Source organism: Mauremys reevesii, linkage group 4 (genome assembly GCF_016161935.1).
Source record: "Mauremys reevesii isolate NIE-2019 linkage group 4, ASM1616193v1, whole genome shotgun sequence".
NCBI lineage: Eukaryota > Metazoa > Chordata > Testudines > Geoemydidae > Mauremys > Mauremys reevesii.
The window spans coordinates 144,148,804-144,170,402 of record NC_052626.1 but is presented as its reverse complement, the minus strand read 5'-3'; the positions used below and the strand labels follow the sequence as shown (position 1 = coordinate 144,170,402).

Genomic DNA, 21,599 nt, shown 5'->3' with positions numbered 1-21,599 from the left:
TCAATGAACATGAGAACCAGCCCCCACGATTCTCTCCCTACTCTGAGGTCCATCTCACTGGGGTGAACAGCATCATACACACCAGCACTGATACCCCTCTACCAGGGAACACACACAGGGAACACTCACACTGTGATGGGATCCCAACGGCTCCATGTTCTGTGGGAAATGGGGGAGGGGGAAGACACTGAGGGAATCTGCGTCAGGGGAGAGATGGAGTTTCTAGGGGGATGTCAGGGTGAGGAGCTGTAGCTCTTCTCATGTTTGGGCTTCAATCCCTATTGTAATGCTCTGTGAGGGGAGAGTTTGCAGCTGATGGACGATTCGTGAAATGAGCTCTCCGGCTCCCACTGATGCAAAGGGCAGAGCTGGTTCCCTACCTGCTCCAGGGAAAGAGCTTTGTGTGAGGAAGAAGCTTTCAATTGCTGGCCAGTCCCAGGTCTCTTCTGCATCTGGAAACCCTGCACCAAGACAAAAGCTCTTTGGTTGACAGCACATAGACCGAATGACTATCACTGAGAGAAGCCCTTTCCCCTGCACTGTTGGACAGTGTGTTCCACAATGCACAAGAGGAGAAGCTATTTGGGGCTCGACACTTACTTTGTACTGCGGTAGCGCAACTGAGCTCTTCGTTCCCTAGCACCAGGTGCTGCACAAAATTAGAGAGAGATCACTCTGATGTTGAAGAGCTTTTATACTAAATACAGAAAGGGTGGGAGAGAACCTGAGTCAAAGGAGTACCTTGCTGTTTTAATAACTGGGCCCACAAATTTACCCTAATTGGCAGTTTAATTGTAAAAACGGTGAGAACGTTTATAAAGTGTTACAATATCCTAAAACAATAAATGTCGATGGGAAAAGGTGCAAAATATAAACAAGACGACAGAATTAGTCCAAATAAAAAAAGGCCTATAATGCAATTCAAGGTCAGTGATAAAATGATGGCTGTAGGCAAGAGAAGTGTGGAACTGGACATTAACGAACTAAAATAACTGAGTTAGAATTTAGGCCTGACAGAAAAACAATGAGGGGCTGGGCTATTTTGCCCATTACTTCCTTTTGGGGTTTCTCAAAAGAAAACACTTTCGGGGGAAAATAAAGGAGCGGGACTGAATGCAACTGTCGTTGACTGAAAAAACAGCAACAGCAGGAGCATGCCAACAACTGAGCGATACCATCATGCTGCCACCCTGATCCTCTTTTGGGACCCCAGATCTTCTTCATCCAAATCCTAAGAGATGTCTTAACAAGACTGGACCAGATAGAGGGAGCCAGAGGATATTGCCACTGTTACCAGTTCTGGATAACTCCCCAAAATCACCTGGAATGAGAGATTTTGTCCTCGTCCCTCTTAACTCTCAGGAATTCTTTCCATTCCTCACCATATTTCTTCTCTTTCTTATTCTTCTCCCTCTGCCTTCTAGTAAGTACGAGTCTGGCTTAGGTGGCCAAAACTGCCATAGCTTGCAACCTTGCTGTAAGCCTGTGATCAAAGAGACAGCCAAAGCATTGTCCAGAACAGACTAATGCTAGCCAGGTTTGCCAAGCAGCTCTCCAATTGGCTGATCAGACCATGTGCTGTGCCTGTGTTTCTCCAGCCAGGAAGCGGCAAGTAAGAGTAAACCCGAGACAGAAGCCGCATGTTCTATCTTTGCTGTTCTTTTCTCTTCTGCCTTGAGTGGCTTTGTCTTGTTTTGTCTCCTAGGAAACGGGATCGGATTTTAATAATATCAACAACAGCTCCAGCCCATTTCAACTAACTGCTCCTCTTTCCCCCAAAAGGACAGTTATTACCATCTAAAAGACTTTCAAACAGAGGCCTTTTGTCTAAAGAATTTCACTGGGTAAAGGAAAAGGAAATGAGGGACATTGCCAAAATAAAAGTTCTTAGGTCATTCCTGACATTTCAAATGCCATAACTCTTTTTCCTTCTTTTTCTCTATCTTTAATAAAAGACTAGAAAGAATTTTTCATGCTGTTTTCCATGGTATTACGCAGGCTTCTGTCTCTGCATTCCAACCCCGAAACCTTATTTAACACGCTTTAATGTCGGCCATAACAGTGTCATGTTAACACCTTTGTCTCTCTGGGCCCATAGTGGCTATATGAATTAATACAACATTGTCCAAGATCTGCCAGCAGCTCAGTGGCAGAATGAGGAATAGAGTCCAGGTCTCCTCAGTCCCACAACATGATGTTGCCTCCCAACCAGTCTTGGGGGGTAATAAGGAAATCCCTTATAAATGTCAATTCAGAGCCCAAAAAAGCGATGGAACGATGTTGGATCCCTACAAAACTGGGCCTGAACTTGGAAGGGAGATTCCTAAGTGCTGCTCGGCCAATGATTCAGACAGCCAGCGAAGGGTTACAAACACTTTGGTGGACAGGATTAGATTTCTAAATGATGTTGACAAATTGGAGAATTGGTCTGAAATCAACAAGGTGAAATTGAAGAAACAAGTTCAAAATAGTTCACCTAGGAAGGAAAAATGAAATGCACAATAGAGAAGGGGGAATAACTGGCTTGGCAGCAGTGCATCAGAAAAGAATGTGGTGGTTATAGTAGATCATGAATTGAATGAGAGCCGACAATGTGATACTGTTCTAAAAAAGCCTAACAACATTAGACTAAAAAACTAACATTACCGGATGGATTGTCACTTTGGCCAAAACGTGTCAGGATTCCAGCTGCCTTCAAGCTACTCATTCATTCCCTGCACAACACTTTAACTCCTTCCTCACCTGGGAGGGTGTCTCTCAGGATGTCTTCATCTTCATCTTTTGTGAGACACTGGACACACAGATCTTCCCCTCGCTCTATGCTGGAGATCACCACTGGCTTGGGGGTTTGGATTTCTGTTTAGAGAAAAGCATCACCCCTAAGAACTTATAAGAACATTGTGCAGCTCCATATGCAATGTTTGTGCCAATTAGGCCATGAACTAAATGTGAAGGCTAATAGGCAATTGTTTTCTATGGAAACATGAACTGCAGTTTATGGTCAACACTCCTGGTGCCTGAGCGTGGCGGGATATTGAGTTGCAAACAACCTGGCACCTGTGGAAAGGGCAGATGGAGAGGACTGCGGTGTCTGAAGGGACTGGGGGGGAACACGTGGCAAAAGCTGGAGATTTCTCCTTGTCCTAGGAAAGTTACTCTGCTATGGCCCAGCACCCCCAGCACCAGGAAATTTGCCCTACGCAGCTGCATGCTGCTCCAGCCCCTGCTCTGCCTCTTCCCCTGCCCACACTCTGCCCCACTCCCACTCCATCCCTTCCCATGGGCTCCCGCCCATGGTCCGCTCCTGCCCCACCTCATCCCACCCAAGCTCTGTCCCGACTCCAATCCTTCTCCAAAGCCCCCACCCCTGCTTTGCTCCACCCCTTCACCAAAGCCCCCACCCCTGCTCTACCCCCACCCCGCCCAAGCCCCGGCCCCACTCCCCAGAGGACTGCAGCAGGGTCAGGCTCCAACCCGAGCATGAACATATACACTGCAATTTTTAGCCCCCCAGCCTGAGTCTCACGTCTTGAGTCAACTGACCCAGGCAAACCACAGCCACGGTGTTGGTCTTTTATACCAGCATAGATGAACCCAGTCTGTCTTTCTCCTGAACTGTGGTGTTGGCTGGCCTTTCATCCTGTAGCCTGCAGAACACATGACCCTTTTCTGCTCATGTGCTCAGTCTGGGGAACTACAAGAGCCAGAATTCTCCTGCATTAAACTGTGGAGCCCTAGTGACCATGGGTGGAAGTGTGTCCTCTTGAAGATGTGCAGGGTAGTTGTAGCCCTAAAAGTCCCAGGATATTGGAGAGACCATGTGAGTGAGGTAATATCTTTTATTGGACCAACTTCTGTTGGTGAGAGAGAGAAGCTTTCCTTTCCCAGACCTGAAGAAGAGCTCAAAAAATTCTCACACTCACCAACAGAAATTGGCCCAATAAAAGATATTACCTCACCCACCTTGTCTCCCCATGAACTGGCTGCTCTGCTCAATGAAACATGCCTCTATCTATCCACACCCATGCACCCCTCCTTCAAACCCCATAGACACCTCTCCACCCAACCACACAGACCAATGCTCCATCTCAGTTACTGTGTCTCTGTGAAGCACCCAGTGCACTGGGGCCCTGATCTCAGGGAAATAGCTCCTCACCTAATGAGACCAGAGTCTGGTAATTTTCCCACATGACGTGTCTGTAAAGTTGCCTTTGCTCTTCGCCCAGCAGTCCCCACTCCGCTGGGGAGAAATACATGGCCACATCCTCAAACGTCACCGACATCTGAAAGGACAAACAACTCAACTCAGCATGGCAACTTTTACACACTAGTAGAGGAATTAGTTGTTGCAGGTGAGGCAGATGTACAGTGGTCCATAGAACTGGGAGGGCCCTGAAGGGATGGAAAGTTTGTACCATTACTATGGGTTCAGGTTTGTCACAGTGTAAAAAAAAAAAACGTAATGGACAGTGTTTTCTGTTCATTCACCCCACAGTGGTGGCTCCGGGAGCTGAGCCTGGCCCCCTGCTGTGGGTGTTGTCTCCTGGCACAAAGAGTTGCATCACTTCTGAGGCGTCGTCCTCCTGATCCTCTGCCATGATGGGGCAGGCAGGTCAAATGTCAGTGAGTGTCGCAGCAACCTGGAGCTGCAGGTCATTGTCCCACTCACATTTAGCCAGCACGCCTGACCCTCTGTCACCGTGCTGGAGAGCTGGGCAGACCAAACCTGAGTAGCACTGCAGCCCCTCCAGCCATGAGGTAATGCCCACAGCAGGGCACTGGGCCCAGCTAGCCCCATAGGACTCTGCTGGAGCCAATACTGCAGGGTGAATGTGGGGCACTGGAGTGGCATTGTAGGGGTGAGTACAGGGGTGGTTCACTCCCCAGTCGCTCCCTCCCTGGGCTTGCCATCTTTACTGGGTGGGAATTAGTGTTACATTGTTGTAGTTGTTTTGTTCCCAGGATATTACAGAGACAAGGTGGGGGAGGTAATATCTCTTATTTGTTCTTGAGCTACACAGATCAGGGTCCTAAAGCCCAGGTTCCAGCAGGAGCCCAAATATACGCACTGCAATTAAAAGGGCTGAGGTTTTTTTTTTCTCCCCCCTTCGAAATCAAAAGAATGATTCATTTAAAGGAAACAAGTGATTATAATATAGTGAGTGAAGCAAGAAAGAATACATAGAAAACCTACAAAAACCTGTAGGAGAACACTTCAACCTCCCTGGCCACACAATAGCAGATCTTAAGGTGGCCATCCTGCAGCAAAAAAACTTCAGAACCAGACTTCAAAGAGAAACTGCTGAGCTTCAGTTCATCTGCAAATTTGACACCATCAGCTCAGGATTAAACAAAGACTGTGAATGTTGGCTAGCCAACTACAGAACCAGTTTCTCCTCCCTTGGTTTTCACACCTCAACTGCTAGAAGAGGGCCTCATCCTCCCTGATTGAACTAACCTCGTTATCTCTAGCTTGCTTCTTGCTTGCATATATATACCTGCCCCTGGAAATTTCCACTACTTGCATCCGACGAAGTGGGTATTCACCCACGAAAGCTCACGCTGCAAAACGTCTGTTAGTCTATAAGGTGCCACAGGATTCTTTGCTGCTTTTATGAAAGAATGAAAGCGCCGCAGCAAAATAAAAGACAAAGACTACATAGAATATTTTTAACACATATAAGTAATGAAGTGGTTTCAATGTAACAAGCACATAGGGGTCCCACCTACACAAAGGCTTTTACACTTAATGTTACAATTAATCTTGTACTTAATACTGCCATCTGCACAAACCCTGGGAGCCCCAGCCAGAGCTGTAGCTCGAGCAGCAGCAGCCCAGGCTTTTCACTCCAGAGGGCTCTGGGTGAATCCCCAACACGCTGGCCAATGGGGCAGTCACAGAAGGAAGCTCCCTCCCCCGCGGTACCCAGCGCGTCGCCCATTGCCAGTATGTGCAGCGGCCCCAGCCTGGCCCCAACCCGGTCTAGGGTGACCAGATGTCCCGATTTTATAGGGACAGTCCCTTTTCTTTTTTTTTTTCTTATACACCCCAACCCGGTCTAGGGGTGACCAGATGTCCTGATTTTATAGGGACAGTCCCAACTTTGGGTCTTTTTTTTACAGGCAGGCTATCCCCCCCTGTCACAATGTTTCACATTTGCTGTCTGGTCACCTAACCCGGCTCCCGAGCAGGCTGGTCCCGGCCCCGCAGCACAGGCCGGAGGAACCGCCCGACAGGCCCCGCCCCCAGCCCCGGCCGGTGCCCGCTCGGCGGGAGGGCAGAGCCCGGCAGCCCCGCAGCGCCGCCCGGGAAGGCCCCGCCCGCCCCAGCAGCGAGCAGGGGTCGCTCGGGCTCTCGCGCGCTGGGGCGCGGCCCCTGCCGGGCTCCGCTGCACAAACCGGCCCCCGGGGGGGGCTCCGGGCCCAGGCGCGGTTCGGCTCCGCCCCCAGCAGCTCCCTCCCCAGGCGGCGATTTCCAGCCTCGGCGGCTGCTTCCCTCCTCCGCGGCCGCCTCCGGCTGCGCCCCGGCCCCGCTCACCGCGCCGGGCGCTGGGGCTGCAGCCTGCGGGGCTCGCTCCGCACGCGCCGCTCGGGCCGGGCTCGGCCCCCAGGGCTCCGCGGGGCACGAGACGGTCCCGCCCCGAGCCCGCCCCCCGCAGCAATTACTGGGCGCGTCCAGGCGGGGCGGGACCCGGAGCTCGGCGGGTTTAACCCTCAATCAGCCCGGTCGGGGAGCGAGGGGCGGAGGGAGGCTGGGCACCCTGGGTAGGATGGAAACCACTTCCGGCCAGGGGGGCTGCCGCTCCTGCACCCCCAGCCCCTGAGTTCAGCCCCGGCTCAAAGAACATTTCTTAGTCATTCAGCAGGGGGAGAGACGCCTCTTCAACCATTTCACCAGAATAAATATGGGTTGAGATTCATAACAGTGTCTGTTAGTAAATGAATCGGTTACTTTATAATTATTCAAATCTGGAACTGGGATGTGAGTGGCTGTAAGTAAGAAAATACTTTCGGGGCATTGTAACTTGTGCCATTAAGATGAGACATGAACATTCCCAGAGGCGAAATCCCGTGTCTGGGCTACACTCTGCCAAATGGCATACCCGAGTTTCTATTTTGTATCTGATTTGATACTAGTAATACCACATGTATGAAAAAAAGTCAGCCAAAAGCAATGGTCAACCAAATTGTGGCAGATCCAGATGTAATGTTTTTACATAGTTTATATGGACAACAATTATAATCTGTGGGGGGATAGTCAGTGGTTTGAGCATTGGCCTCCTAAACCCAGGGTTGTGAGTTCAATCTTTGAGGGGGACCATTTAGGGATCCGGGGCAAAAAATCTATCTGGGGATTGGACCTGCTTTGAGCAGGGGGTTGGACTAGATGACACTTAATGAATGTTGGAGGGTGATGGTCCCCTCCAACCCTGATATTGTATTCTAATTTAAGAAGTCAATAGGACTAACCCTGCTTTGTTCTTAGACAAATTAAGAACAGGAAAAATGGCTACATTTATCAGAATTTATTTCATAGTTGTATAAATATCTAAACTGTTATCATTAGTGTCACATCTTTTGCATGGTGCACAACAAAAATTATATGAAGAAACTATCAGATACAATTGGCTCCCAAAAACCATGTTTATTATTTACATACAAACATATAAGACCTAGCTTAGTGCAGACTGTGGTTAGACTGATTTCAGATGGCTTCTAATACACACATCACACTGAATACCATCAGAGGGCTCACAAACAACTTAAAGGGATAATACAACCCTATTCCCACACACACTTCAACTAGTTAAACCACTCTTTAATGTTGCTGGGAGACTTGTACAGTAGTAGTGTGGCTTGGTACACTTTAATTTTCAAGTTACTTGGAGAACTCTTCATCTGTGCTGGAATATCTCCACTTCCTTTCCTTTTAAATTCCAGAATTCCATCACAGAAATGCCAACTCTCAGTTTGATCAAGTTTTTGGAAAGGTACAAAATGGTTCCCAGTGTTGTGTATCATCCTAACAGTTTTGTGTCTGTAATGACAGCACCTTTGCTTTAATAAGTGCTAATGTTTATTCAAATCACTTTGATGTTCTCTACTGAATTAATCAATATTTGGAACACTATTGTTAATATTAATCTTATATCCAAGTTATATGGAAAGGTGTTAAAGAGAGGGCAGATGAAGGATTTATCTGGCCTAGGGATATTTCTTTCTCTGAACAGTCAATTCATGTATCTGAAAAGATGCAGTACAGTACTTTAATGTAACACTGCAAATGCATTTTATCTAGTGATGAGCTGCTAAAATCTTAGCAACCGGTTCCCTATAAAAAGTTCTGATTTAAGGGATGTACCACAGCATGTATTTTTTGTACCAATAGGGTTACCATACGTCCGTATTTTCCCGGGAGGAATTTTTAACTGTGTCCCATCAGTTCTCCAACCAGCAGTGCTTTTTACAGTGCTTAGCTGTGAAAGCAACCACTTCTGGTCTGCTCTCACAGCCTCCAGCATGTGAATTACTCCCAGCAATACTATTAGAGTCCTATAGCCAGTGACTCCTGAATTACACTGCAGAGCAACACCAACAAATTCCTGGGCCCAGACTTTCTCCCAGAAATATACAACATGTACTGTCCAGCCTTCTCCTGCTGCCATGAGCAGAGAGAAAGAGAAGACAATTTGGGGGCACCTCTTCCCCTTTCTTATAGTTTATTCTCTTGTGAAAGAATCATCCCCAGCCGAATTTTAAGACACATCAGGTCTGTCTAGACCAGGGGTCTCAAACACCCAGCCCACGGGGCTATTTCCTGTGGCCCGCCAGGCTTCCCTTCCTCTGCTCCCCCTCTCCCCAGCATGCTACATCCCCACTCCTCTGCCTAGCTGCAGGCACTTCCCACCGCCAAACAGCTGGTTGGTGGTGCTTAGCACTTTCCAACGGGGCGGGGAGCGGGGAGCCACACACTCACAGGAGGCGGAGAAGAGATCGAGCAGGGGTGGGGATTTGGGGAAGGGGTTGGAATGTGGGTGGGGAAGGAGTGGAAAGAGGCAGGGCCTCATGGAAGAGGTGGAGTGGGGGTGGGAGTGTCAGCCATGTGGCCCTCCGGCCAATGTATTAGTCCTCATATGGCCCTCCTGGTGATTTGAGTTTGAGATCCCTGGTCTAGATGGAAATCTTAAGCTGTTCCTTTGTTAAAATGCAGATTTCTCACTCACAACCTTTCCCCTACCCAAATAACAGCCACTTAACCGGATGATAGTCCATTAGATTTTGCTGATATTTGGGTGAGGGGTCAGTCTGCCTTTTTGTCTCTGAGGAACTGGTCTGTGGGTTTTCTCCAGAACTGCGACATGTCTAAGTAGCATCTCACGGTAATGTAGATAAATCTCTGTATTAAGCATCTTCACATAACTTGCATATGATTTTGTATTATGCCTCTTCGTATAACCCTATATTAAGCTATTTTGTATAAGCCTGTTTTAAGCTATTTTCATACAACTTTGTATCATGTTCTTTGATATAGGAACTTTGTATCAGATCCCTATGTAGAAAAACTTTAGAAAACTTTGTGTTAAACCTTGATATAATGTTATAGCCCCTAAGGATAGTTAAAGTAGAAGAAAATGTCTTTTTCCTAGGAGTAGAATAAGATCTCCCCCACCCACTCCCTTAATCAATTGCCCTGTTGAATAAAGGAGGTAGGAATGAGTTGGTGTGGAAGGCAGCACCTCCAGACAGTTGTGAGCTGCTAAAATCTTAACAACCGGTTCCCTACAAAAAGTTCTGATTTAAGGGATGTGCCACAGCATGTATTTTTTGTACCAATAGGGTTACCATACGTCCATATTTTCCTGGAAGGAATTTTTAAGAACTGAAAAGCCATTTAAGAACTGAAAAGCCTGACATGTCCAGGAAAATACAGATGTATGTTAATCCTACCTACAGTTCTTTTTTAAAAAGCTGGGGCTGAACTAGAAATGAGCTCCGTTTCACATGTGTGGGTCCCCGCCACTCCCTTGGGCTGTGCTAGGGTGACCTGATGTCCCAATTTTATAGGGACAGTCTCAATTTTGGGGTCTTTTTCTTATATAGGCTCCTATTACCCCTCACCCCGTCCCGATTTTTTACACTTGCTGTCTGGTCACCCTAGGGTGTGCACATGTGTGGGTCCCAGCTGCTCCCTGCCCCCCCTCATTGAAACAGGTGTGCAGGGTTACTGCCCTGAGAACTGCAGGGCACCGGTGGGGATGGGGCTGGCTGCAGACACGGGCATGGGGCAGGGCTAGCTGGAGGCAGGGAGTGTGACATGGGCTGGCTGTGGGCAGGTGATGCAGACAGGGGCTGGCTGTGGCAGAGGGTGGCTGCGGGCAGGGAGTGTGGCAGGGGCTGGCAGGGGGTGGCTGCAGGCAGGGGATGCAGGCAGAGGCTGCGGGATGTAGGCAGAGGCTGGCAGGGGGTGGCTGCAGGCAGGGGATGCAGGCAGAGGCTGCGGGTGGCTGCGGGTGACTGCGGGCAGGGAAGGCGGGGGGGGGGGGTACTCACACGGGGAGAGCGGCTGGGAGCAGCCCGAGCAGCAGGACACAGCCGGGGACTCACCAGGCAGCAGCAGCAGCCACAGGGCCAGGAGGCAGCCCACATGGGTTCCGCAGCACAGCGCCCCCTGGCAGCCGGGGGGCGGAATTACAGGCTTCCCGGCCAGAGCCCATCAAAGCTTCCCTTGCAGGGAAGCCAGTTAAGGAGCGGTTCTAAAACTGCTTCTAAACTTAACCACCGGTTCATGTGAACCAGTGCAAACCGGCTCCAGCTCACTCCTGATTGCAACCCTTGGAGAGGGGATGAAAGCCAGACCCAAGGCCAATAAAACGTTTCAAGTGGGCTCATTAAAGATGAACAGACATACTGACGGCCTCAGGGGTTAGAAGCCAGCACCTTCTTTTAGAAACACCCTCTTTGCAGCACTGGGACAACACCCAGAAGAAAGAAGGACAAAGAACCAGACACAGACTTTGAATCTGGTACAGATTTGCATGAGAGGGAAGCTGCTATAAATATGAGGTGTCTTGCAGAGGACATGGGAGCATTGATCCAGATCGGCAGAAGCCCGGCTCCACCCCCTCCCCCATCTAACTCACCTGGCCAGTGCAGTTAGGGGGAAGCAACTAATTGGTAACAACAAGACAGAATGTGCTTGTGTGTGAGTGCATGAGTGTAATATATATATCATATGCATATGATACAGTGTTAATTAAAACAGATATTACTAATAAATGTGGTGTTTTGCCTTATTCCCCCAAAAAGATCCTGTACGGTACTTTAAGTACAACAGTAGAATCATAACTTTACATAGAATGTTGCCTCCCATATTGAAACAGGACAATAATGTACAGCACATTATGAGTTTTCAAATGATACTTCAAAAGGCTTACTTTGTACAAAATTGATCATTATCCTGATAAGGGGTGAACATGGAGGTAGACTGTCACAGTAATACAGAAAGATTAGTATGTATCCAGTCTGGGGAAATATTTTGCAGCACATACGTCTTTACTCTATTCCAAACTATAAGCTCATTTTTGCTCATATTTGTATTCTCCTGATTTAGAAGACAGAAGATTCCAGATTCCACAGACCTTAAACACCTTTTCTTATTTAATTATGCATACAACAGTTTATCTGGCAGTAAACCATAGCACACAAGTAGCATGAAACCATAGACATATTTACACCAACTGTACCTAGCACACAGTTCGTATTTGGCAAACTTAACAGAGTGTACATCTTGCATCTGATCTGACCGATGTCATGTATGCAATGAACAAAGGTGAGAACAATCGAACTACTAGTACATTTGTACAATAAATCTTAGCATGAGCACTGAGTATTCTGGATGATTCTAACTAGTTTATAGTTCCAACACCCCCATTTCTTGAGTAGAAATAATGGTTAAGAGCAGATTACAACTCGGCTGAACTACAGCTGGCATAACCAGCTCCAGAAAGGAAGGCAAGATGGGTGCTTCTCATCAACATCATCTCCCAAGAGGGAATGGAATGAAACAAAGTCAGCACTACAGGGAAGATTAAAGGTCTTCACCTACACACATGGCAGTGCAGCCATTTCAGACTCATATTTCTCTTGTATTACTTTATTCCCCCAGGAACGATGAGACAACTGTGACAAAGTCCCATCATATCATCACCCTTTGACAGAGAGGAATGGCCACAGATTACTCCAGCTTGAGGAATGGGGAGACAATGCTGCTCAGTTTGATCTGTGGACGTTGCTGGGACTAGTTTCTCTCCCTCTCTATTTCAGTGTCTCTTCTCTCTCTTAGGCCTGGTCTACACTAGGAGTTTATGTCGAATTTAGCAGTGTTGATTCGACTTAACCGTGCACCCGTCCACACCAGGAAGCTAATTAGTTCGACCTAGAGGGCTCTTTAGTTCGAATTCTGTACTCCTCCCCGACGAGGGGAGTAGCGCTAAATTCGACATGGCTATGTCGAATTAAGCTATGTGAAATCGACCTTAGTAGTTCCGGGAGCTATCCCACAGTGCACCACTCTGTTGACGCTCTGGACAGCAGTCTGAGCTTGGATGTTCTGACCAGCCACACAGGAAATGCCCAGGGAAAATTTGACACGCTCTGGCACCTTGTGGATGTTCTGCAGGACCACAGGCAGGAGGACAGAGCCCCCCTGCACTGTATCTGCAACCCCCCTCACCCAAAGTAACAAGAAGGAGGGGCAACAGGGGCCGTGAAAACTGTCACTGCACCCCTGCAGAGTGCACAAATACAAGAAGGCTCTCATTCCCTAAATGTTGAGAAGTCCTTCCCTTCCTGGCTCACTGAAGCCCCAATCCCAGTTTCATCCCCTAACTGTGCAGTTGATTATTAAAAGTAGTTTGCTGTTAATTACTATTTCCATCAAGTTTTTCTACAGAAGACTGTTTGTGAAGGGGGTTGTTAATTGCATAGGACAGTCACTTTTACCAGGGTACAGACACGGGGGCAGGATCAACAGCAGGTCACACACACAGTGCAGTCAGTAGGCACCCTGGTCGGTCTGGGAGATGTTTTCCATGTTCTGTGAGTGGGGGGTACGTGACTTTGTGGCATGGGAGGGCGGTTACAGAACTTATGCAGCGGTCCTTGTCCCGGACCACAGAGCAACGCAGCAGGGGAATCTGTAACCATCCTCCCCCGCCACAAGGTCACATAGCCCCCGCACACAGAGTCCCGAAAAGGAGGGATGGCAGGCTCCATTGAAACAACCAGTCCGGCACTGCAGACCGCTCTAGGAGCAGGAGCCTATCATTCCTCGAGTGTAGAAGCGGTGTTAACATCACTGCACACCCTACCCACCACAGTCTGCGTCCCTGTTTCAACCCTTTAACGTGAATTCATTAATAAAGAAAACGTTGTTAATTAACAATGTTCCATTAACTTTATTTTTAAACGTGTGTTGGAAGGGGGGAAACGTGGTGAACGGGGTATGTAACCGCAGAAGAAAGTCAACAGTAACTGAAGCAGGGGCAGGTTCAGCTTCTCTGTAAAGAAACTGAACAGTTAGAGGTTACCCTGCTCCCTGAGGAACCTAGCTTTCAAAGCCTCCCGGATGCACAGCGCTTCCCGCTGGGCTCTTCTAATTGCACGGCTGTCTGGCTGAGCATAATCAGCAGCCAGGCGATTTGCCTCAACCTCCCATCCCGCCATAAAGGTCTCCCCCTTGCTCTCACAGAGATTGTGGAGCACACAGCAAGCTGCAATAACAATGGGGATATTGATTTCGCTGAGATCCGAGCGAGTCAGTAAGCTTCTCCATCTCCCCTTGAGACGTCCAAAAGCACGTTGAATGATGACAGTTACCCAAGACCACCCTCGACACATTTTCCCCCCAGCATGCATTGTGGGGAAATCCCAGAATTCAAATGGGCAGCGGAGACTGCGGGAATTGTGGGATAGCTTCCCACAGTGCACCGCTTCCAATGTCGACGCTTGCCCCGTTAGTGTGGACTCACAAAGTCGAATTAGTGTCCTTAGTGTGGACACACAAATTCGAATTTGTAAGGTCGATTCCACAAATTCGAATTAAGTTAAATCGAACTAATCTGGTAGTGTAGACATACCCTGAGCTGCAGCCCATAATGCCCACAATGGAATGTTTCAGTACCTCTAGGGATAAATGCTCCCATCTCCAGGACTAAAATTATTTTAACAAACCCAGCACCTAAACTCGTGTCTGCTTAGTGAAGAGGTGGGAACATTTCAGAGTGGGAGAAAGTTCTCCCTCTTTTACAGGCTTTGGGAACAGGGTGAAGCAAGAGAATGAAGAGGTTCCCTCCATCAAACACCAGGGGCAGGGTCTCTATTCTGAGTGAGTGCTCTGGTGTTTAGTAAGATATGCTGAGCGAGCAAAGCGCTTCCCACACTGAGCGCAGGAATATGGTCGCTCTCCTGGGTGGGTTCTCTGATGCTGAGTAAGAGATGATGAGCGAGCAAAGCGCTTCCCACACTGAGCGCAGGAATATGGTCGCTCTCCTGAATGGGTTTTCAGATGTTCAGTGAGAGATGATGAGTGAGCAAAGCACTTCCCACACTGAGTGCAGGGATAGGGTCGCTCTCCTGAATGGATTCTCAGGTGGTTGGTGAGGCCTGACAATTGGGTGAAGCTTCTCCCACACTCAGTGCAGCAATAGGGTTTCTCTCCAGTGTGGATTCTCTGATGGCTCTTGAGATGATGTATATAGACAAAGCCTTTTCCACAGTCAGTGCAGCGATGGAGTTTCCCAGTGTGGATTCGCTGGTGTCTAGAGAGACTTCCGGGATGAAGGAATTTTCTCCCACACTCAGCACAGGGATGGAGTCTCCCCGGAGTATGGGTTTCCTGGTGTCTCCTGAGACTTTGAAGGAGACTGAATTTTTTCCCACACTCAGCACAGCAATGGGGCTGCTCCCCAGTGTGGATCCTCTGATGTCTGATCAGATGTTCTCGTAGGCAGAACTTTTTCCCACACTCGTGGCACAAGAAGGGTCTCTCTTTGCTGTGGATTTTCTGGTGTCTAGTAAGATTTGCTGCAACTTTGAAGCCTTTCCCACATTGGTTACAGCGATGGGGTCTCTGTTCCGAGTGAGTGGTCCGGTGCTTACGAAATGTTGACGAATCCATAAATTGCTTTCCACACTGAGCACAGGCATAGGGTCTCTCTCCTGAGTGGATTCTTTTGTGGACAGTAAGACCTATTATATGGAAGAATCTTTTTCCACACTCAGCACAGCAATAGGGTCTCTCTCCCGTATGTACTCTCCGGTGGGAAGTGAGCTGTGATAACCGGTTGAATATCTTCCCACACTCAGAACAGTGATGGGCTCTCTTCTTTCGGTGAACTTTCCCATGTGCCCTGAACTCCTTCTTCTTCCTAAAGCTCTCCCCACACCTGCTACAGTGATACAGTTCCTGTCTCCTATGAACCATCCAGTGGTGGCTTATCACGTCTCCCTGCACCTTGAATTCTTCCCTGCACACACGGCAGGTATATAGGTTCTTTCTGGACTCAGCTTTTCCCTCTGCAGGAGGCTCTAGAGATGGCCTGGATCTCATCTGATGGCCTCTTGGGGTAGCTGACTCGTTCCTAGTCAGATTTTTCCTCTGCCTTTGTGGCACGCACTGCCTCTTGTGCTTTCTTCTCCACTCGGTTTTCTGGGAATGGTTCTTCCCTGATGTCCCTGGGTAAGGCCTGAGTGGCTCCAGGTAATCAGGCCCTTCCTCAGGTGTCTGCCCCTCAGCTCTGCTCTGGTTCATCACCCCTGCTTGGTGGGGAAGAGAATCCAGATGTTATTTCTTGTGCTGCTGACAAAGGGAAACCACTAATATTCCCAGCAGGGGGATGTGCTTGTGAACACTCCACACCCCTCCCTCGGAACAGGGTGACCATCGTCACTTGAGTGCAAGAGGCCAAACTCCCAGGGGCCCCAGTGCTGGGGAAGGAGGAGATGGTCAGTGTCCCATAGGCCCTGCTAATAGTCCCCCAAGTCAATGAACATGAGAATCAGCCCCCACGATTCTCTCCCTACTCTGAGGCCCATGTCACTGGGAAAAACAGCATCACCACACACCAGCAGTGACACCCCTCTCCCGAGACACACATGGAAAACTCACACTGTGATCCCAACGACTCTGTGTTCTTTGTAAAAATGGGGGAGAGGGAGAGACTGGGGGAATCTGCATAAGGGGAGAGATGGAGTTTCTAGGGGGATGTGAGGGTGAGGAGCTGTAGCACCTCTCATGTTTGGGCTTCAATCCCTATTATAATGCTCTGTGAGGGGAGAGTTTGGAGCTGACGGACGATTCCTGAAATGAGCTCTCCAGCTCCAACTGGTGGAAAGGACAGAGCTGGTTCCCTACCTGCTCCAGGGGAAGAGCTTTGTGTGAGGAAGAAGCCCAAGGAGCTTTCAATTACTGGCCAGTCCCTGGTCTCCTCTGCATGTGGAAAATCTGCACCAAGACAAAAGCTCTTTGGCTGACTTCATATGAACCAAATGAGTATCGCTGAGAAAAGCCCTTTCCCCTGCACTGTAAATTACTCATTTATGGTCACTGTTGGACAGTGGGTTCCGCAATGCACAAAAGGAGAAGTTATTTGCAGCTTGATCGTTACTTTGTACTGTAGTAGCACAACTGTGATCATGGTTCAATAGTACCAGGTGCTACACAAAATTACAAGAGACACCACCCTGATGTTGAAGAGCTTATATACTAAATACATAAAGGGAGGGAGAGAGCCTGAGTCAAAGGAGTAACTTGCTGTTGTAATAACTGGGCTCACAAGTTTACCCTAATTGGCCATTTAATTGTAAACACTGGGAAAAAGTTTATAAAGTGTTACAATATCCTACAACAATAAGAGTTGATGGGAAAAGGTGCAAAATATAAACAAGACGACAGAATTAGTCCAAATAAAAATGGCCTATAATGCAATTCAAGGGCAGTGATAAAATGATGGCTGTAAACAAGAGAAGTGTGGAACTGGACATTAACGAACCAAAATGAATAAGTTAAAATTTAGGCGTAACTGGAAGAAAAACCAATGAGGAGCTGGGCTATTTTGCCCATTACTTCCTTTTGGGGTTTCTCAAAAGAAAACACTTTTGGGGGGAAGTAAAAGAGCGGAACTGAATGCAACCCTTGCTGACTAAAAAAACAGCATCAGTAGGTGTATGCCAACAACTACTATGGTGAACAATATCGTCATGCTACCACCCTGATCCTGTTTTTGGACCCCAGATCTTCTTCATCCTAACAAGACTGCACCAGAGAGAGGAAGCTGGAGGATATTGCCACCGTTACCAGTTCTGGCTAACTCCCCAAAATCACCTGGAATGAGAGATTTTTGTCCCCCTGTCCCTATTAAATCCTATGAATTCCTTTTCATTCCCCACCATATTTCTTCTCTTTTTTATGTTTCTCTCTTTGCCTTCTACTAAATAAGAGTCTGCCTTAGCCTGCCAAAACTGCCATAGTTTGCAACCGTTGTGTAAGCCTGTGATCAAAGAGGCAGCCAAACGCATGGTCTAGAACAGACCAACACTGGACAGGATCGAATGTTAATAATATCAACAACAGCTCCAGCCCATTTCAACTAACTGCTTCTCTTTCCCCCAAAAGGACAGTTATTACCATCTTTATTACCATTTAAAAGACTTTCAAACAGAAGCCTTTTGTCTAAAGATTCTCTCCGGGAAAAGAGAAAGGCAAGAAGGGACATTGTTATACCTCACATTTCAAATGCCTTAACTCTTTTTCCTTCTTTTTCTCTACCTTTAATAAAAGACTAGAAAAAAAATTCATGGTGTTTTCCATGGTACTGAGCAGGCTACTGTCTCTGTATTCCAAACCCCAAACCTTATTTAACACTCTTTAATGTTGGCCATAACAGTGTCATGTTAACACCTTTGTCTCTTTGTATTAATTCATATAGACAATATGGGCCCAAAGAGACAAATTCAAGACAATATTGTCCAAGATCTGCCAGTGGCAGAATGAGGAATAGAGTCCAGGTCTCCTCACTCCCACAACATGATGTTGCCTCCCAACCAGTCCTGGAGAGTAATAAGGAAAACCGTTATTAATGTCAATTCAGAGCCCAAACAAACCGATGGAACAATGTTGGGTCCCTACAAAACTGGGCCTGAACTCGGAAGGGAAATTCCCAAGTAGTGCTCAGCCAATGATTCAGCCAGCCAGCCAAGGATTACAAACACTTTGGTGGACAGGATTAGAATTCTAAATGATCTTTACAAACTGGGAAGTTTGTCTAAAATCAACAAGGTGAAATTCAAGAAACAAGTTAAAATTAGTTCACCAAGAAAGGAAAATGAAATGCACAATAGAGAATGGGGAAAACTGGCTTGGCAGCAGTGCAGCAGAAAAAATATGGTGGTTACAATGGATCATGAATTGAATGACAGCCGAAAATGTGATACTGTTCTAAGAAAGCATAACACCATTAGACTAAAAGACTAACATTCCAGGATGTATTGTCACTTTGGTAAAAATGTATCAGGATTCCAGCTGCCTTCAAGCTACTGGTTGGATCCCTTCACATCACTTTAACTCCTTCCTTACCTGGGTGGGTGGCTCTCAGGATGTCTCCATCTTCTGTGAGGCCCTGGACACACAGATCTTCCCCTCGCTCTATGCTGGAGATCACCACTGGCTTGGGGATCTGGATTCCTGCTTAAAGAAAAGCATCACCCCTAAGTAGCAAAAGATCTGCTGCACCTTGCACAGATCCATATGCAATGTTTGTGCCAATTAGGCTATGAACTAATCATAAAGGCTAATAGGCAATTGTTTTCCATGGAAACATGAACTGCAGCTTATGGTCAACACTCCTGGTGCCTGACAGTGGCGGGATAAACCACGGCTGTGGTGTGGGTCTTTTAGACCAGCGTAGATGAACCCAGTCTGTCTTTCTCCATCACTGTGGTGTTGGCTGGACTTTCATCCTGTAGCCTGCAGAACACATGACCCCTTTTCTGCTCATGTGCTCTGTCTGGGGAACTACAAGAGCCAGGATTCTCTTGCATTAAACTGTGGAGCCCTAGTGACCATGGGTGGAAGTGTGTCCTCTTGAAGATATGCAGTGTAGTTGTAGCCCTATCAGTCCCAGGATATTGGAGAGACCAAGTGAATGAGGTGACAGCTTTTATTGGACCAACAACTTCTGTTGGTGAGAGAGAGAAGCTTTCCTTTCCCAGACCTGAAGAAGAGCTCTGTGCGGCTCAAAAGCTTGTCTCTCTCACCACCAGAAGTTGGACCAGTAAAAGATATTACCTCACCCACCTGGTCTCCCCATGAACTGGCTTCTCTGCTCAATTAAACATGTCTCTATCCATCCTCACCCATACACCCCTCCTTCAAACCCCATAGACACCTCTCCACCCGACCACACATACCAATGCTCCATCTCAGTTACTGTGTCTGGGGCCCTGATCTCACAGACACGGTCCTCACCTAATGAGACCAGAGTCTGGTAATTTTCCCACATGACGTGTCTGTAAAGTTGCCTTTGCTCCTCTCCCAGCAGTGCCCATTCCGCTGCGGAGAAATACATGGCCACATCCTCAAATGTCACCGACATCTGAAAGGACAAACAACCCAACTCAGCATTGCAAAGTTTACACACTGATAGAAGAACTGGGAGGGCCCAGGGAGGTTTGAAAGTTTGTACCATTACTGTTGGTGCAAGTTTATCGCTGTGTAAAAAAAGTAAGGGACGGTGTTTTCTGTGACTGTGACTCACCCCACAGTGGTGGCTCTGGCAGCTGGGCCACCAGCTGTGGGTGTTGTATACTGGCACAAGGAATTGCACCACTGACCCTCTGTCATGATGGGGCAGGCCGGCCAAACTTCAGTGAGTGCTGCTGCAACCCAGACCACCAGATCACAGCCCCACCTACATTTAGCCAGCACACCTGACCCTCTGTCACCGTGCTGGAGGGTTGGGCAGATCAAACGTGGGCAGCACTGCAACCCCTCCAGGCAGGATGCAATGCGCAGCCAGCCCCACTGGACCCTGCTGCAGCCACTATTGCAGGGTGAGAGTGGGGCACTGGAGCGGCATTGTGGGGTGAATACAGTGGTGGTTCACTCCCCAGTCGCTCCCTCCCTGGGCTTGCCCCCTTTATTGGGCAGGAACTAGGGTTACACTGTTGTAGCCGTGTTGGTCCCAGGATATTAGAGACAAGGCAGGGGAGGTAACATCTCTTATTGGACCAACTTTATTTGTTCTTGAGCTACACAGAGCAGCGTCCTAAAGCCCAGGCTCCAGCAAGAGCCCAAATATCTGCACCGCAATTAAACTGCCCCTGCGCTGAGTATCATGAGCCGGTGCCATGAGCTGGCCCAGCCCGGCTGCAGGTTTGAGTTGTCCCCAAACAGCCCCCGGGAGCCCCAGCCGGAGCTGGAGCTCGAGCAGCAGCAGCCCAGGCTTGTCGCTCTGGGGGCTCCGGGTGAATCCCCAACGCGCGGGCCGAGGGGGAGTCACAGAAGGAACCTCCCCCCCCGCGGTACCCGGGGATCAGTTCAGCCTCCCCCAGCGCCTCCCACTGCCCGTGTGTGCAGCGGCCCCAGCCTGGCCCCGGCCCGGGCTCCCGAGCAGGCTGGTCCCGGCCCCGCAGCACAGGCCGGAGGAACCGCCCGACAGGCCCCGCCCCCAGCCCCGGCCGGTGCCCGCTCGGCGGGAGGGGGCAGAGCCCGGCAGCCCCGCAGCGCCGCCCCGGGAAGGCCCCGCCCGCCCCCAGCAGCGAGCAGGGGTCGCTCGGGCTCTCGCGCGCTGGGGCGCGGCCCTGCCGGGCTCCGCTGCACAAACCGGCCCCGGGGCTCCGGCCCAGGCGCGGTTCGGCTCCGCCCCAGCAGCTCCCTCCCCAGGCGGCGATTTCCAGCCTCGGCGGCTGCTTCCTCCTCCGCGGCCGCCTCCGGCTGCGCCCGGGCCCCGCTCACCGCGCCGGGCGCTGGGGCTGCAGCCTGCGGGGGGCTCGCTCCGCACGCGCCGCTCGGGCCGGGCTCGGCCCCCAGGGCTCCGCGGGGCACGAGACGGTCCCGCCCCGAGCCCGCCCCCCGCAGCAATTACTGGGCGCGTCTAGGCGGGGCGGGACCCGGAGATCGGCGGGTTTAACCCTCAATCAGCCGGGTCGGGGAGCGAGGGAGCCGCTGGGAAGTCGGTTCCTGGTTGTTGGTGGCTCCCGGTCCGGGCCCTTCTGCAAAGGCGGGAATTGGAGCAATGTTACGGGGGGGGGGAGCTGGGCACCCTGGGTAGGATGGAAACCACTTCCGGCCAGGGGGGCTGCCGCTCCTGCCCCCCCAGCCCCTGAGTTCCAGCCCCGGGTCAAAGAACATTTCTTAGTCATTCAGCAGGGGGAGAGACGCCTCTTCAACCATTTCACCAGACTAAATATGGGTTGAGATTCATAACAGTGTCTGTTAGTAAATGAATCGGTTATTTCAGAATTATTCAAATCTGAAACTGGGATGTGAGTGGCTGCAAGTAGTTTTCGGGGCATTGTAACTTGTGCCACTAAGGTGAGAC

The 21,599-nt window shown here is 49.2% G+C and overlaps 1 protein-coding gene across 15 annotated transcripts in view; it reads right to left on the bottom strand.

The window, feature by feature from the left end:
- The window catches only part of LOC120403155 (zinc finger protein 883-like), a 36,645-nt gene extending 15,283 nt beyond the window's left edge, over positions 1–21,362 (bottom strand). The window contains exons 1-5 of one of the 15 annotated variants that reach the window (XM_039533950.1): positions 21,014–21,362; positions 19,526–19,652; positions 18,635–18,745; positions 16,415–16,504; positions 14,021–15,816 (exon numbers count right to left, since the gene is read on the bottom strand). In XM_039533950.1, coding sequence (XP_039389884.1) covers positions 14,378–15,816; positions 16,415–16,504; positions 18,635–18,745; positions 19,526–19,652 — 1,767 coding nt within the window. In that variant the 5' untranslated portion in view covers positions 21,014–21,362 and the 3' untranslated portion in view covers positions 14,021–14,377. The other 14 variants (XM_039533948.1, XM_039533949.1, XM_039533955.1 and 11 more) reach the window with 14 other exon arrangements.
- Positions 21,363–21,599: the final 237 nt, after the last annotated feature.